This window comes from Dasypus novemcinctus, chromosome 13 (assembly GCF_030445035.2).
Source record: "Dasypus novemcinctus isolate mDasNov1 chromosome 13, mDasNov1.1.hap2, whole genome shotgun sequence".
Classification (NCBI taxonomy): domain Eukaryota; kingdom Metazoa; phylum Chordata; class Mammalia; order Cingulata; family Dasypodidae; genus Dasypus; species Dasypus novemcinctus.
The window spans coordinates 22263987-22276914 of NC_080685.1; the positions used below are offsets into that span (position 1 = coordinate 22263987).

The window sequence follows — 12928 nt, forward strand, 5'->3', positions numbered from 1 at the left end:
TAATGAGTGAATAGATAGGGAATGCTAAAAAGAACCAAGTGGAAATTCAAAAGCTGAGACTATAGTAATTGAAATGAAAATTTTACACTATGGACTTAACAGCAAAACGTGATGGCAAAAGAAAGAATCAATGAGCCTGAAGACAAGTCAATATAAATTATCCAATCTGAAGAAAAGAGATAAAAGATTGAAGAAAAATGAACAAAGCCTCAATATGAAACAACATCAAGCAGTCTGACTTGTAGTTGGAGTCCTAGAAGAGAGAATAAACACAAAGAAAACTTCACCTGGCCTATAGAGTCAAGCTTCTGAAAGGCAAAGATAAAGAGAAAAATCTTAAAGGCAATAAGAGAAAAATGATATATTACATACAGGGGAACAATGAAAAGAGTAATGGCTGTTCAACAAAATTTCAGGATACAAAACAAACATACAGGAAAGTGAATGTAGCTCACGTGATTGGGCTTCCTCCTACCACATGGTAGGTCCTGGATTCAGTTCCCAGTGCCTCCTGGAAAAGGTGACCTGGTGCAATGGGCACATGCAGTGAGCTGAGCTGATACAACAAGATGACACAACAAAGAGTCACAAGGAAGAAGGACAAAGAGAGGTACAACAAACCAGGGAGCTGAGGTGGCTCAAGTGATTGAGTGCCTCTTTCCCACATGGGAGGTCCCAGGTTCTGTTCCCAGTTCCTCCTAAAGAGAAGATGAGCAGACAGAGAGCACACAGCAAATGGACACAGAACAGACAGCAACCTCAAACAATGAGGGGGAGAGAATAAATAATTTTTTTTAAGATTTATTTATTTCTCTCCCCTCTCCCCCCCCCCCCCAGTTGTCTGCTCTCTGTGTCCATTTGCTGCGTGTTTTTCTTTGTCCACTTCTGTTGTCAGTGGCACAGGAATCTATGTCTCTTTTTGTTGGGTCATCTTGCTGCATCAACTCTCCATGAGTGCGGCACCATTCCTGAGCAGGCTGCACTTTGTTTCACGCTGGGTGGCTCTCCTTACAGGGCACACTCCTTGCGCATGGGGCTCCCCTAGGAGGGGGGCACCCCTGCGAGGCACAGCACTCCTTGCACACATCAGCACTGCGCATGAGCCAGCTGCACACGGGTCAAGGAGGCCCAGGGTTTGAACCACGGACCTACCATGTGGTAGACAGACGCCCTATCCATTGGGCCAAGTCTGCTTCCCTAGATAAATCTGTAAAATAAAATACAACATTATATTTCTGTATACTAGCCATGAACCTGAGGGCACAGAAATTTAAAATATCCCATTGATATTTGCTCAAAAAATTAAATACTTAAATTCTAAGTCTAACAAAACATGTATGTATAGGACTCATATGCTGAGAAAGATAAATAGGTAGAGAAACACATCTATTAGAATGTCTACAATGAAAATTAGTGACAACATCAAATGCAGGTGAAGATGGAGAGCAACTGGATCACTCATATTGTTGGTGGGAATATAAAATGGTACAGCCAACTCTGGAACACATTTTGGCTGTATCTCAAAAAACTGAACATGCAGCTACCACAGCTAGCAAGTGGACTCTTAGGCATTTGTCTCAAAGAAATGAAAATTTATGTTCACACAAAATCCTGTAGATAAATGTTTATAGCAGCTTTATTCATAATACCCCCAAACTGGAAATAACCTAGATGTCCTTCAGTGAGTAAATAAACTGAGGTATATCCATGCCATGGAATACCGTTCAGCAGTAAAACCTATTGATATATGTAACAACCTAGATGGATCTCCAGAAAATTACACTGAGCAGGAAAAAAATGCCCCAAAGGTCATATACTGTATAAGCCTATATATATAAGTAACATTTTGAAATGATATGATAGAAATGAAAAACAGATTAGTGGTTACCAGGGGTTAAGGGGAAAGTGGGGTTGAGAGGGAAGTGGGCTGGACTTAGAGTGATGGAAATGTGTTTCATGACTATTAATGTCAGTATTCTGATTGTACTATATTGTCCTATAGTTTTGCAAGATGTTACCAAAGGGGAAAAGGTACATGGGGTCTTTCCGTATTTTTTTTTAAACTGCATGTGAACATAAATCTAAAACTAAAAAGTTTGATTAAAAAGAAAGGTAATGGCTGACTTCCTGTATTAGTCAGCCAAAGGGGTGCTGATTCAAAATACCAGAAATTGGTTGGTTTTTATAAATGGTATTTATTTGGGGTAGGAGCTTACAGATATCAGGCCATAAAGCATAAGTTACTTCCCTCACCAAAGTCTATTTGAAGCAAGATGGCTACGGACGTCTGCAAGGGTTCAGGCTTCCTAGGTTCCTACGTTCCTGGGGCTTCATTTTCTCTTCGTTCAAGGTTCCTTCCTTCCTGGGGCTGGCCTCTCTTTCCTCTGCATGCTGACTTCCCAGGGCTCCAGTTTAAGTCTTCAGCATCAAACTCCAACATTAGAAACCCACAACCCTGTCCTTTGCCATGCCTTTTATCTGTGAGTCCCCACCCACCAATGGGCAGGAACTCAATGTCATAATGACATGGCCCAATTAAAGCCCTAATCATAACTCAATCAGGCCCAGGTACAGACTAGATCACAAACAATCTAGTATCTATTTTTGGAATTCATAACCATATCAAACTGCTACACTTCCCATCAGAAAAATGAAGACTAGAAAACAGTAGAATGACATATTTAAGCCAAAGTAGACATTTTTCAGCTTCCTGCAAAACTATCACAAAGCCCCAGCCAAGTTCATATGTTTTACCAGATTATGAATTTTTCAGTGTGATTCAGCTATTAAGAATTGACCATTTCTCATTATGGACTACCCTTATTATAAAGAGGCAATAGCAGGGAAACGGACTTTGGCCCAGTGGTTAGGGCGTCCGTCTACCACATGGGAGGTCCGCGGTTCAAGCCCCGGGCCTCCTTGACCCGTGTGGAGCTGGCCCGTGCGCAGTGCTGATGCGCGCAAGGAGTGCCCTGCCACGCACGGGTGTCCCCCGCGTAGGGGAGCCCCACGCGCAAGGAGTGCACCCATAAGGAGAGCCGCCCAGCGCGAAGGAGGGAGCAGCCTGCTGAGGAATGGCGCCGCCCACACTTCCCGTGCCGCTGACGACAACAGAAGCGGACAAAGAAACAAGACGCAGCAAAAAGACAGAAAACAGACAACCGGGGGAGGGGAGGGGAATTAAATAAAATAAAAATAAATCTTAAAAAAAAAAAAAAGAGGCAATAGCGATGATGATCATGATCATAGTGAAGATAAAGTTGAAGATGAACATGTATATCATATTGTTTTATTTTTTCTTTTTCACCACACCTCAGAAAGTTTGCTATTGTTACTTTCTTTTCTCAGATATATGAATGTTTATTTTTCATCTGCAACTTATTCAAAAAGAGCAAAATTGGTTTAGAATTGAGGAAATTCAAAGTTTTTTGTTTTGGTTTGTTTTTAGAAGGTACCAGGATTGAATCGAGGACCTCGTGTATGAAAAGCAGGCGTGAAACCATTGAGCTACATCCTTTCCCTATGCATTGTTTAAAACAAGGCCATTCTTTTCTGTGTGCAGCCAACTTTCACTTTTAGTGATTGTACCTTCTGCCTGTTATGGGGCCCCTGGTACAGTGCCACATCACCTCTACATATTCAACCAGTTGCACTCCACAGCCAGTCACTAGTGTTTGTCATACTGTAGACATTGAAACTAAAAGCAATAGAAATAGGCTTCTATGCGTCCTCTTTCCAAAATCCTATAATCCAGCATGGTGAACCTATGTGAAATATTAAATAAGTGGGGTAGAATCTTTTCCTTCTTCATATACATGTTCCAGCTTCCTCAACTGTATGAAAATAGGAAACTAAGGTTTACTGAGTCTTGTCAAGTCAAAATCTCTCTAAATTTGAGTTTCCTCTTGGCTGTTACACCTTCCCAAAATGTTGAGTTACAGTGAATGTAGAGTTAGAGAAGGAGCAGAAAGAACTAAAGCTTGGAGCTATGTTCCAAAGATCATTTTGAGAAGGAAACACGTCAACAAGGCTGGCACACATAACTTTCTTATCATTGTAACCACTGATTAAAGTACCTAGCTTACAGAAATACCATCTAGCATTTGTTACTGTTGGTATCAATTATATTGGTCCCAGCCATAAGTACCAATGCAGCTACTTCCTCCTCACCACTTCAATCTCCTGTCACCCAAGAATATCCGTATTGAGTTAACTATAGATAAAAAAGGAAACAGAAAAGACAGTTACACATTAAATTTTTCTTTAGTCCTTCTACCCTATTTTTATTAGACTTATCTTGATTTTTTTTTAGGTCTATAGGCCTTTTAATGACCATTATACTCTTCAAGTATACTCTTCAAATTCATGCACAGATTATTTTATTTTTCCTATAAGGACCCTATTTTTAATACCTGTCTGTGGGCTAGAACATGCCAGCAGTTACTACTGTTGGCAGTGGGTCCTCCACAGACTGAGGAGACAGACTGTAGATTTCCTCTTGATTCATTCAGTAGTGGAAGAGATCATAGTGGGTCAGTGAGAATTGGAGTTAAAGGGAGATGAGTGTTTTAGAAGAGGCTAGGTTTAAGTGATTTTGTTTTTGTTTTTGAAAAGAAAGGAGGGAGCAGATGTGGTTCAAGCACGTGGGAGGTCCCAGGTTCGGTTTCCAGTGCCTTCTAAAAATAAAACAAACATCAAGCAGACAAAAAACTCAACTCAGGGGAGCCATTGTGGCTCAGTGGTTTAGTGCTGGCTTTCTGCATACAAGGCCCTGGGTCCAATCCCTGACACTGGTAATCTTTAAAAAAAAAAAAAAAAGAGGAAGGAAACCCTTATTGAGTTCCTACTATGAACTTGATCCTTTAGCTAGGTGTTTACTGTTCCTGTTATTTTGTTCTCAAATGAAAATTATAGTAATTATTAATATATACATATCACTTTGTAGTTGATGACATGAGTTCCTATACATTATTTCATTGGTCTTCACTAACATCCAAAGATGAGGAAATGAAAATCCTGAAGTTTCACAGCTTGTAAGTGGCAGAGTCAGTCCTCAAATTTATTGCCTTTTCCAAATCCTGCTCTCCTTTACCTAGTCCACGTTGCTTCTGGGAGTGTATGCTTCCCCTCAGTTACCAGTAGTGAACAGCTCAGGAAATGAGAGGGGCAGTTATGAGAGGAAAATGGTGAGAGTGGAGTGGACTATGAAACTCCATGCTTCCTTGCTGAGGTTTTATATTTTGTTTCATTTTAGGATGGCAATGGCTCGGAGAAATATGTTCCAGAAGGGGGAGGTGCATAACAAACCGACCGGATTCTGGGGAATGATAAAGAGTGTTACTACTTCAGCACCAGGAAGTGAAAGTATCCTTTATCCCTCTGCTGGACTCTTTTTCTCAACTCTAGACTAAGGGCAGAAGAAAAAAGTAGTATTAGGATCATTTCCCTCTAAGGTACCTGACTACATCAGAAACCAGGCCGGTAGGACTAGCCTTAGGAAATGTAATGTCTGACACCATATAAGATCATAAAATCATTGTCTTTGAGCTGGAGGGATCCTAAAAAGTCAATCTGTTCTTTCACAGATGAGAAAATAGACCTAGAGAGATTAAGTCACTGGTCTGTGGCAAAGTTGGGACCAGAATTGTGGTCTCTTCTTCATAGTTCCTTCCACTAAAATGTCTTATTTCCTAACTCTGAAAGAAAACACCACAGAATATAATGGCTCCCTAAAATGGGCAGCTTGTATATGGGATAGTAAGAATCCATTTCTAAAACAAGCAATAGTCCTAACTGAGTTTTAAGCAGCTCTACTTCTCCAGTAACTTTTTGGTTTAATGAATGAAGGAGATTGGGTTAATGGATTATTCTGGGCCCAGCTAGTTACAATGTTAAACTGATTCCCAAATTGGGTAACCAGATCTCTCTGTGGATAATACCAGACTGTTAGGTCAAAACCTTGGGAGACCTAAGTGTGAGATAGCATACTCCTGCTTCCTTCCCTGGCCTGGGGAAGTGGGGAAGTGCAAATTCCCTTTTGCTTCATTGTAAGAAAAGTATGTTTGTTTCTCTTAAATGTATGTATTCTTGCTATGAATTATGACATATCCTTCTGGGTGTTGAATACAAGTAAGAATAAGACCAAGGCAGAATGACTATGGCAGAGAAAGAAGGATTAAGTTAGATTCATTTATTTAATCAAGATATATTTCTTTTCTGTCTCCTCTTTCCAAGCAGAGTGCTAAGGGATAAAATGATGAAGAGTATAGCTCTCTCAAGGAGCTTCCCATCTCATCATGGGAGAGACAGATATGTAAATCATGTTATGTTTGGAGGCCTGGAACATACCGGTATCATCCACTGCTGAGGAAGGGCATGCTCTGATTTGGGTAATAGTGGGAAAACCACAGAGAGGAGAGAGGTTAGGGAGTAAAGTCTAGTACTTCTATTTTTAAAGAGGCTAGCTTTGCTACTTTATACTTAAAAATCCGTAACAGCCTGAAAGTTTAGGTTTAAGCTATTTTAGTGACAATAAGTCAAACCAACAGAAATATCGGGATTATTTAACCTCTCTGAGTACCCTGTTTCCTATAGGGATAATAACAATACCTCACTGACTTCTTGGAAAGTAGCATAGCAAAATGGAAAGAGCAGAACTTGGAGTAAGGCAAATCTGACTTTGCATCTACATCTATTAGCTGTGTGACCTTAAGCAAGTTGTTTAACTCTGAATTTCACTTTTCTTGTCTGCAAAGTGGATAGTATTCTATTTCATAGGATTGTTATATTAAAGACAGTAATATCTGTAAAGAATTAAGAAGATGATATCTGTAAAGCCCAGTCCATATTAGGAGTGAAAAAATATTAGTTCACTTTCCTAAATTACATTTACTCAGATAATGTGGAAGAAAACTAGGCATTAATATGTGTAAGCATTTGAAATTTTGAAGACATCTCACTTATTCTAACTAGATTAATTAATTTTTTTTTTTAAATCATCTGTCTGAGCAACTTGAACTGGTGAGAAATTGAATGGTAGTTGTTTGGTGGTAGTGTTCTTTATAGAAAACCTTTTTTCTACACACCTGTTTTGGGAAGTTGGGAAGATTGCGCTAAAGTACCACTGATTGCTGTGAAATAGGAAATGGAAAATATTGGCAGTTCCTGGGATCCACTATAGGAGAAACCAAAAGCAAATGCTTTCTCCATTGCTATTTTTTTAAACTTTGATATGATTTCAGCCTTGATGCTCATTCTGTACCAGATCTTACTCTCATCCAACAGGAAGTGGATGCTTTGGAAGAACTAAGCAGGCAGCTTTTTCTGGAAACAACTGATCTATATGCTACCAAGGTACATAGCAAGGAAACTGAGGTGTGGTTTTACCAATATGGTTAAGAGAAAACAATACTAAATGGTTTTTTAGTGACCTCTATGGCCAAGCAGTGCAAGAGACACTTCATGGCATTACTTCTACCACTAGCAAAATCCTTAATGGAACATTGTCAAGGATAAAATTGGGTGCAATAGTCAGGAAAGGCTTCCCAGCATTAAGAAAGGTAGCCCACACCACTTCCTACTGAGCCAGGGTAAAGAAACCTCTTCATTCCCTAACAAATTAGTAATATTAGAAGAGCAAGAGACATCTATCTGCCATGGTCTGGCTCTATTTTAAAGGATCCAGATCAAGAAGTAAAGGTTACAAACCATTTTAATCCTTTTTGAGGATAACGTCACACAGTTGTCAGCATAAAGAGGTTAAAAACCTAGACTTTGGAGTCGGTTGCCCCGAGCCTAAGTTCCCCAACTCACCAGCTATGTGACCTTGAGCAAGTAATTGAACAATCTCTAAGCCTCAGTTTTCTCATCTGTAAAATTAAGAATAGAACATATAAGAGTTGTTATGTGGATTAAAGTAGATTATGCACAGAAGATATTCGTTTCAGTCTCTAACTTAAAATTAAGTATTCAATAAATGTTGGCCACTACTACTACTTCTGTTTTTTAAACAAATCAGTTTTATTGATTCATATTAATAAAGCATACAATTCATCCAAATACTCCTTTTATTTTAATATCATTATTACCATGTGTGGTTTTTTTGTCTCATATTACCAGTTTGAACAATGATTTATAGAGAGAGGAATACTTTCGTTGAATATAATTTTATATCTTGCTGAAATAAACCATGTTTTGTGTTTGTTTTCTCTCAGGAGAGAATAGAATACTCCAAAACTTTCAAGGGGAAATATTTTAATTTTCTGGGTTACTTTTTCTCCATTTACTGTGTTTGGAAAATTTTCATGGTAAGTGTTTATTTTTAACTGTCAGTATGTAGGTGGTTTTGCCTGGTAGTGGCAGAGAAGGAAGAGTGGGTTTGATTGATGCATTAAATTCCAAATTGAATTGCATCAACAGACAGTGTGACCTTTCATATTTCTGAGTCTCATTCTTTATTTCTTTTCTTTTTTAAAAAGGAGGTTGCATTTTTCTTCAGTCAGAAGTCATGAAGGCCTTAGATTATGAAATCTATAAAATGAATATAAACATTTCTTATTTTACACTCTGGTTCCATATTACCCATGAGTCCATGACTGTGACTTCACATCCTATACCTGTAGCTTAGAACAGAAATCACCTGTCTTCTTTAATAACCTGTATACCCCCAAAAATTTGAGTCCAAAGTAAATTCTAAAATACATTTCCATAGAAAAAATCTTCTTCTGTGTTTATTGATGTTACTCTTTTGTGACTCTCCCACTTAATATTTTGTTCTTTATGTGCATTTTATGTACATTATTTGTCTTCTGATCTCATCAACAAATATCAGTGACTTCCAATGTGACTATAGAAAAGGCTGATTTGACTTTTTTGTTTGGTGACTTTCCAGCTAGGGTTCTTTGTTAGCTTGTTAGTTAATCTCAATCAATGTAGATGAATGAAGGATTTTGGATTTTTTTTTTTTAAGATTTATTTATTTATTTATCTCCCCTCCCCCCCACCCCGGTTGTCTGTTCTCTGTGTCTATTTGCTGCGTCTTGTTTCTTTGTCCGCTTCTGTTGTTGTCAGCGGCATGGGAATCTGTGTCTCTTTTTGTTGCGTCATCTTGTTGTGTCAGCTCTCCGTGTGTGCAGCGCCATTCTTAGGCAGGCTGCACTTTCTTTCGCACTGGGCAGCTCTCCTTACGGGGCGCACTCCTTGCGCGTGGGGCTCCCCTACGCAGGGGACACCCCTGCGTGGCAGGGCACTCCTTGCGCGCATCAGCACTGTGCATGGACCAGCTGCACACGGGTCAAGGAGGCCCAGGGTTTGAACCGCGGACCTCCCATGTGGTAGATGGACGCCCTAACCACTGGGCCAAGTCTGTTTCCCGGATTTTGGATTTTATAATAAATTAATACTAATACCCTTTCAGATGACATTTTAAAATCTTGGTTCATTCAGTGAGAGAGTGTGATGGTTAGGCTAATGTGTCAATTCGGCCAGGTAATTGTGCCCAGTTGTTTGGTCAGGCAAGCACTGGGCTAACTGTAATACAAGGGCATTTATGGACTTTAGTCACCCTTGACTTTACTGCAGTGGTAAATCATAGATAACTGATTACAATTACATCAATCAGGGAGATTGCCATCAGCAATGAGTGAGGCCTTATCCAGTCAGTTGAATGCCTTAAAAAGGGAAGTGATTCCAGCATTGAGTGAGAATTTCCCAGCTTATCTTGGGACAGCGAATGTCTCCCAGACTTCATTAAGAACCTTCATTGGACTTTCTTTTTTTAATGTCTTTTTTTTTTTTTTCTCTCTCTCCCCCCGTCAGTTGTCTGCTTTCTGTGTCCATTCACTGTGTTCTTCTGTGTCTGCTTCTGTCATCAGTGACCTGGAAATCTGTGTCTCTTTTTGTTGAGTCATCTTGCTGCATCAGCTATCCGTGTGTGAGGCGCCACTCCTGGTCAGGCTACACTTTCTTTCGCACTGCGCAGCTCTCCTTATGGGGTGCACTCCTTGCCCATGGGGCTCCCCTATGCAGGAGACACCCCTGCGTGGCAGGGCACTCCTTGCATGCACGCAGCACTGCACGTGGGTCAGCTCCACACAGATCAAGGAGGTCCTGGGTTTGAACTGCGGACCTCCCATGTGGTAGGCAGACGCTCTATCCATTGAGCCAAGTCTGCTTCCCCTTTGGGCTTTCATTGGAACCCCTGGTTGCAGCCTGCCTGTAGAACCTGGAGTTGTGCATCCCCACAGTCACATGAGAGACTCTTGTAAAATTACATACTATTGACAGATATCTCTTGTTGCTTCTGTTTCCATGGAGAACCCTGACTAATACAGAGAGGATGAGTGAGAATAGTGTGTTCAGACACCTAAACTTCTAAAAAGTTTTGTCTAAGATGCAACCTTTAGGGGGAAGTGGATCTTTTTTAACAGCTTTATAAGTTTTGACGTATGTATTGACCTATGCAACAACCATCACCACAGTCAAAATAGTGAACCTATCCATCACCCCCTAAAGTGTCCTCATGCCCTTTGTAAAGCCTCCCTCCCACACTTCCAGTCCCCAGGCAACCATCCATCTGCTTTCTGTCACTATTCATTAGTTTATGTTTTCTACTAGAGTTTTATATTAAATGGACTCATGCAGTATGTACTCTTTTTCTGTCTTCTTTTACTCAGCATAATAATTTTGGTTTCATCTGTGTTGTGTGTAGTAGAAGTTTATTGCTTTTTATTTGTGAGTAGTATTCCATTATAGAATTATACCACTGTTTATCCAGTTGCCTGTTGATGAACATTTGAGTTGTTTTCTGTTTTGGGATATTAAAATAAAGCTCGTTGTTCATTTGTGCTCTTTTTTCTTTGCGGTAAACACTTAGGAGTGGAATGATTAGGTCTTATAATAGGTGTATCAGTCTTTTTAATTTTAGACATTTGAATAGTTTTGCGATAGTATTGAATCATGGTTTTAATTTGCATTTCCATAATATCTAGTAATGTGGAACATCTTTTCATGTGCTTATTTGCCACCTGTGCTTCTTTAGTGAAATGTCTATTCAAATCCTTTGCCAATGTGTTATTAGGTTCTATGTTTTCTTTCTATTGGATTTTTTTTTTAAGATTTATTTATTTATTTATTTATTTCTCTCCCCTTCCCCCCCACTCCCCCACCCTGGTTGTCTGCTCTCTGTATCTGTTTGCCACGTCTTCTTTGTCCACTTCTTTTGTTGTCAGTGGCATGGGAATCTGTGTTTCTTTTTGTTGCATCATCTTGTTGTGTCAGCTCTCCGTGTGGGCAGCACCATTCCTCGGCAGGCTGCACTTTCGCGCTGGGCAGCTCTCCTTACAGGGCGCACTCCTTGCGCGAAGGGCTCCCCTATGCGGGGACACCCCTGCGTGGCACAGGCACTCCTTGCGCGCATCAGCACTGCACATGGGCCAGCTCCACACGGGTCAAGGAGGCCCGGGGTTTGAACTGCAGACCTCCCATGTGGTAGACGGATGCCCTAACCACTGGGCCAAGTCCGCTTCCCTCTACTGGATTTTGAGAGTTTTTATTTTGTCCCAGGCAGTGACTTGGCTTTTCATTCTCTTAGCAGTATTTTTAAAGTACAAAAGTTCAATATATATATATGTATATTTTTTTTAATCGATTGTACTTTTGGCATCAATCTAAGAAATATACCTAATCTAAGGCTACAGATATTTTTTTCATATGTTTTCTCATAGTTTTAGATTTACATTTAGGTCTATGGTTCATCTTCTGTTAGTTTTTTGGGTTTTGGGAGGGGTTTTTTAGTTTTTTAATATAGTGTTGCAGTATAGATCCAAATTTTTTTTCCATGTATGTGTGGGTCTGTCTGGACTTGCTGTCTTTTCTCTTAATGTATTTGTTTGTATTCATGCCAATACACACTGTCTTAATCTCTTTAGCTTTGCATTAAGCCTTGAAATCAGGTCCTATAAGTTCTCCAATTTTGTTCTTCCTTCTCAAAATTGTTTTGGCTACTGTATGTCCTTTGCATTTCCATATGAATTTTAGAATGAGCTTATCAATTCCTACCGGAAAAAAAACCTGCTGGGATTTTTATTGGGGTTCCATTAAATCTACAATTTGTAGAGAGGTGACATTTTAACAGTACTAAGTTTTCTAGTCCATACAGCATAACTATTTATTTAGATCTACTTTAGTCTATAGGCAATGTTTTGTAGTTTTTTAGTGTACATACCTTTCACATCTTTTGTCAGATTTATACTTAAGTATTTCATATTCTTTTTTTTTTTTTTTTTTTTTAAAGATTTATTTTTATTTATTTATTTCCCCTCCCCTCCCCCGGTTGTCTGTTTTCTGTGTCTTTTTGCTGCGTCTTGTTTCTTGTTTCTTTGTCCGCTTCTGTTGTCGGCAGCGGCACGGGAAGTGTGGGCGGCGCCATTCCTGGGCAGGCTGCTCCCTCCTTCGCGCTGGGCGGCTCTCCTTATGGGTGCACTCCTTGCGCGTGGGGCTCCCCTACGCGGGGGACACCCTGCGTGGCGCGGCACTCCTTGCGCGCATCAGCGCTGCGCATGGGCCAGCTCCACACGGGTCAAGGAGGCCCGGGGCTTGAACCGCGGGCCTCCCATGTGGTAGACGGACGCCCTAACCACTGGGCCAAAGTCCGTTTCCCTTCATATTCTTATGCTATTGTAGATAGGATTGTTTTTATAATTTGAATTTCTGATTTTGTCTAATATATAGATGTACAATTGATTTTTGTATATTGATCTTATATCCTCTAACCTTGCTAAACCTACTAATTGGTTCTAGAAGCTTTTTTATGGATCATAGGATTTTCTACATAGACAAGTCTGCAAATAAGGACAGTTTTGCTTCTCTTTTCTCATCTCGATGCCATTTACAATTTTTTTCTTTTTCTTTGTTGTTCTTTCCTCCCCTG

At 40.0% G+C, this 12928-nt stretch overlaps 1 protein-coding gene across 8 annotated transcripts in view; it reads left to right on the plus strand.

Moving 5' to 3' along the window:
- Positions 1 to 12928, plus strand: part of GPR89A (G protein-coupled receptor 89A) — a 63324-nt gene that overhangs the window by 31021 nt on the left and 19375 nt on the right. For all 8 annotated transcript variants that reach the window (XR_011645365.1, XM_071207387.1, XM_071207385.1 and 5 more), the window contains 3 exons: positions 5255 to 5364; positions 7265 to 7353; positions 8214 to 8306. Coding sequence is in view for 7 of the 8 variants with exons in the window: in XM_071207387.1 (XP_071063488.1) it covers positions 5255 to 5364; positions 7265 to 7353; positions 8214 to 8306 (292 nt within the window). In the remaining variant the exon portion in view is untranslated. The remainder of the gene's footprint in view (positions 1 to 5254; positions 5365 to 7264; positions 7354 to 8213; positions 8307 to 12928) is intronic.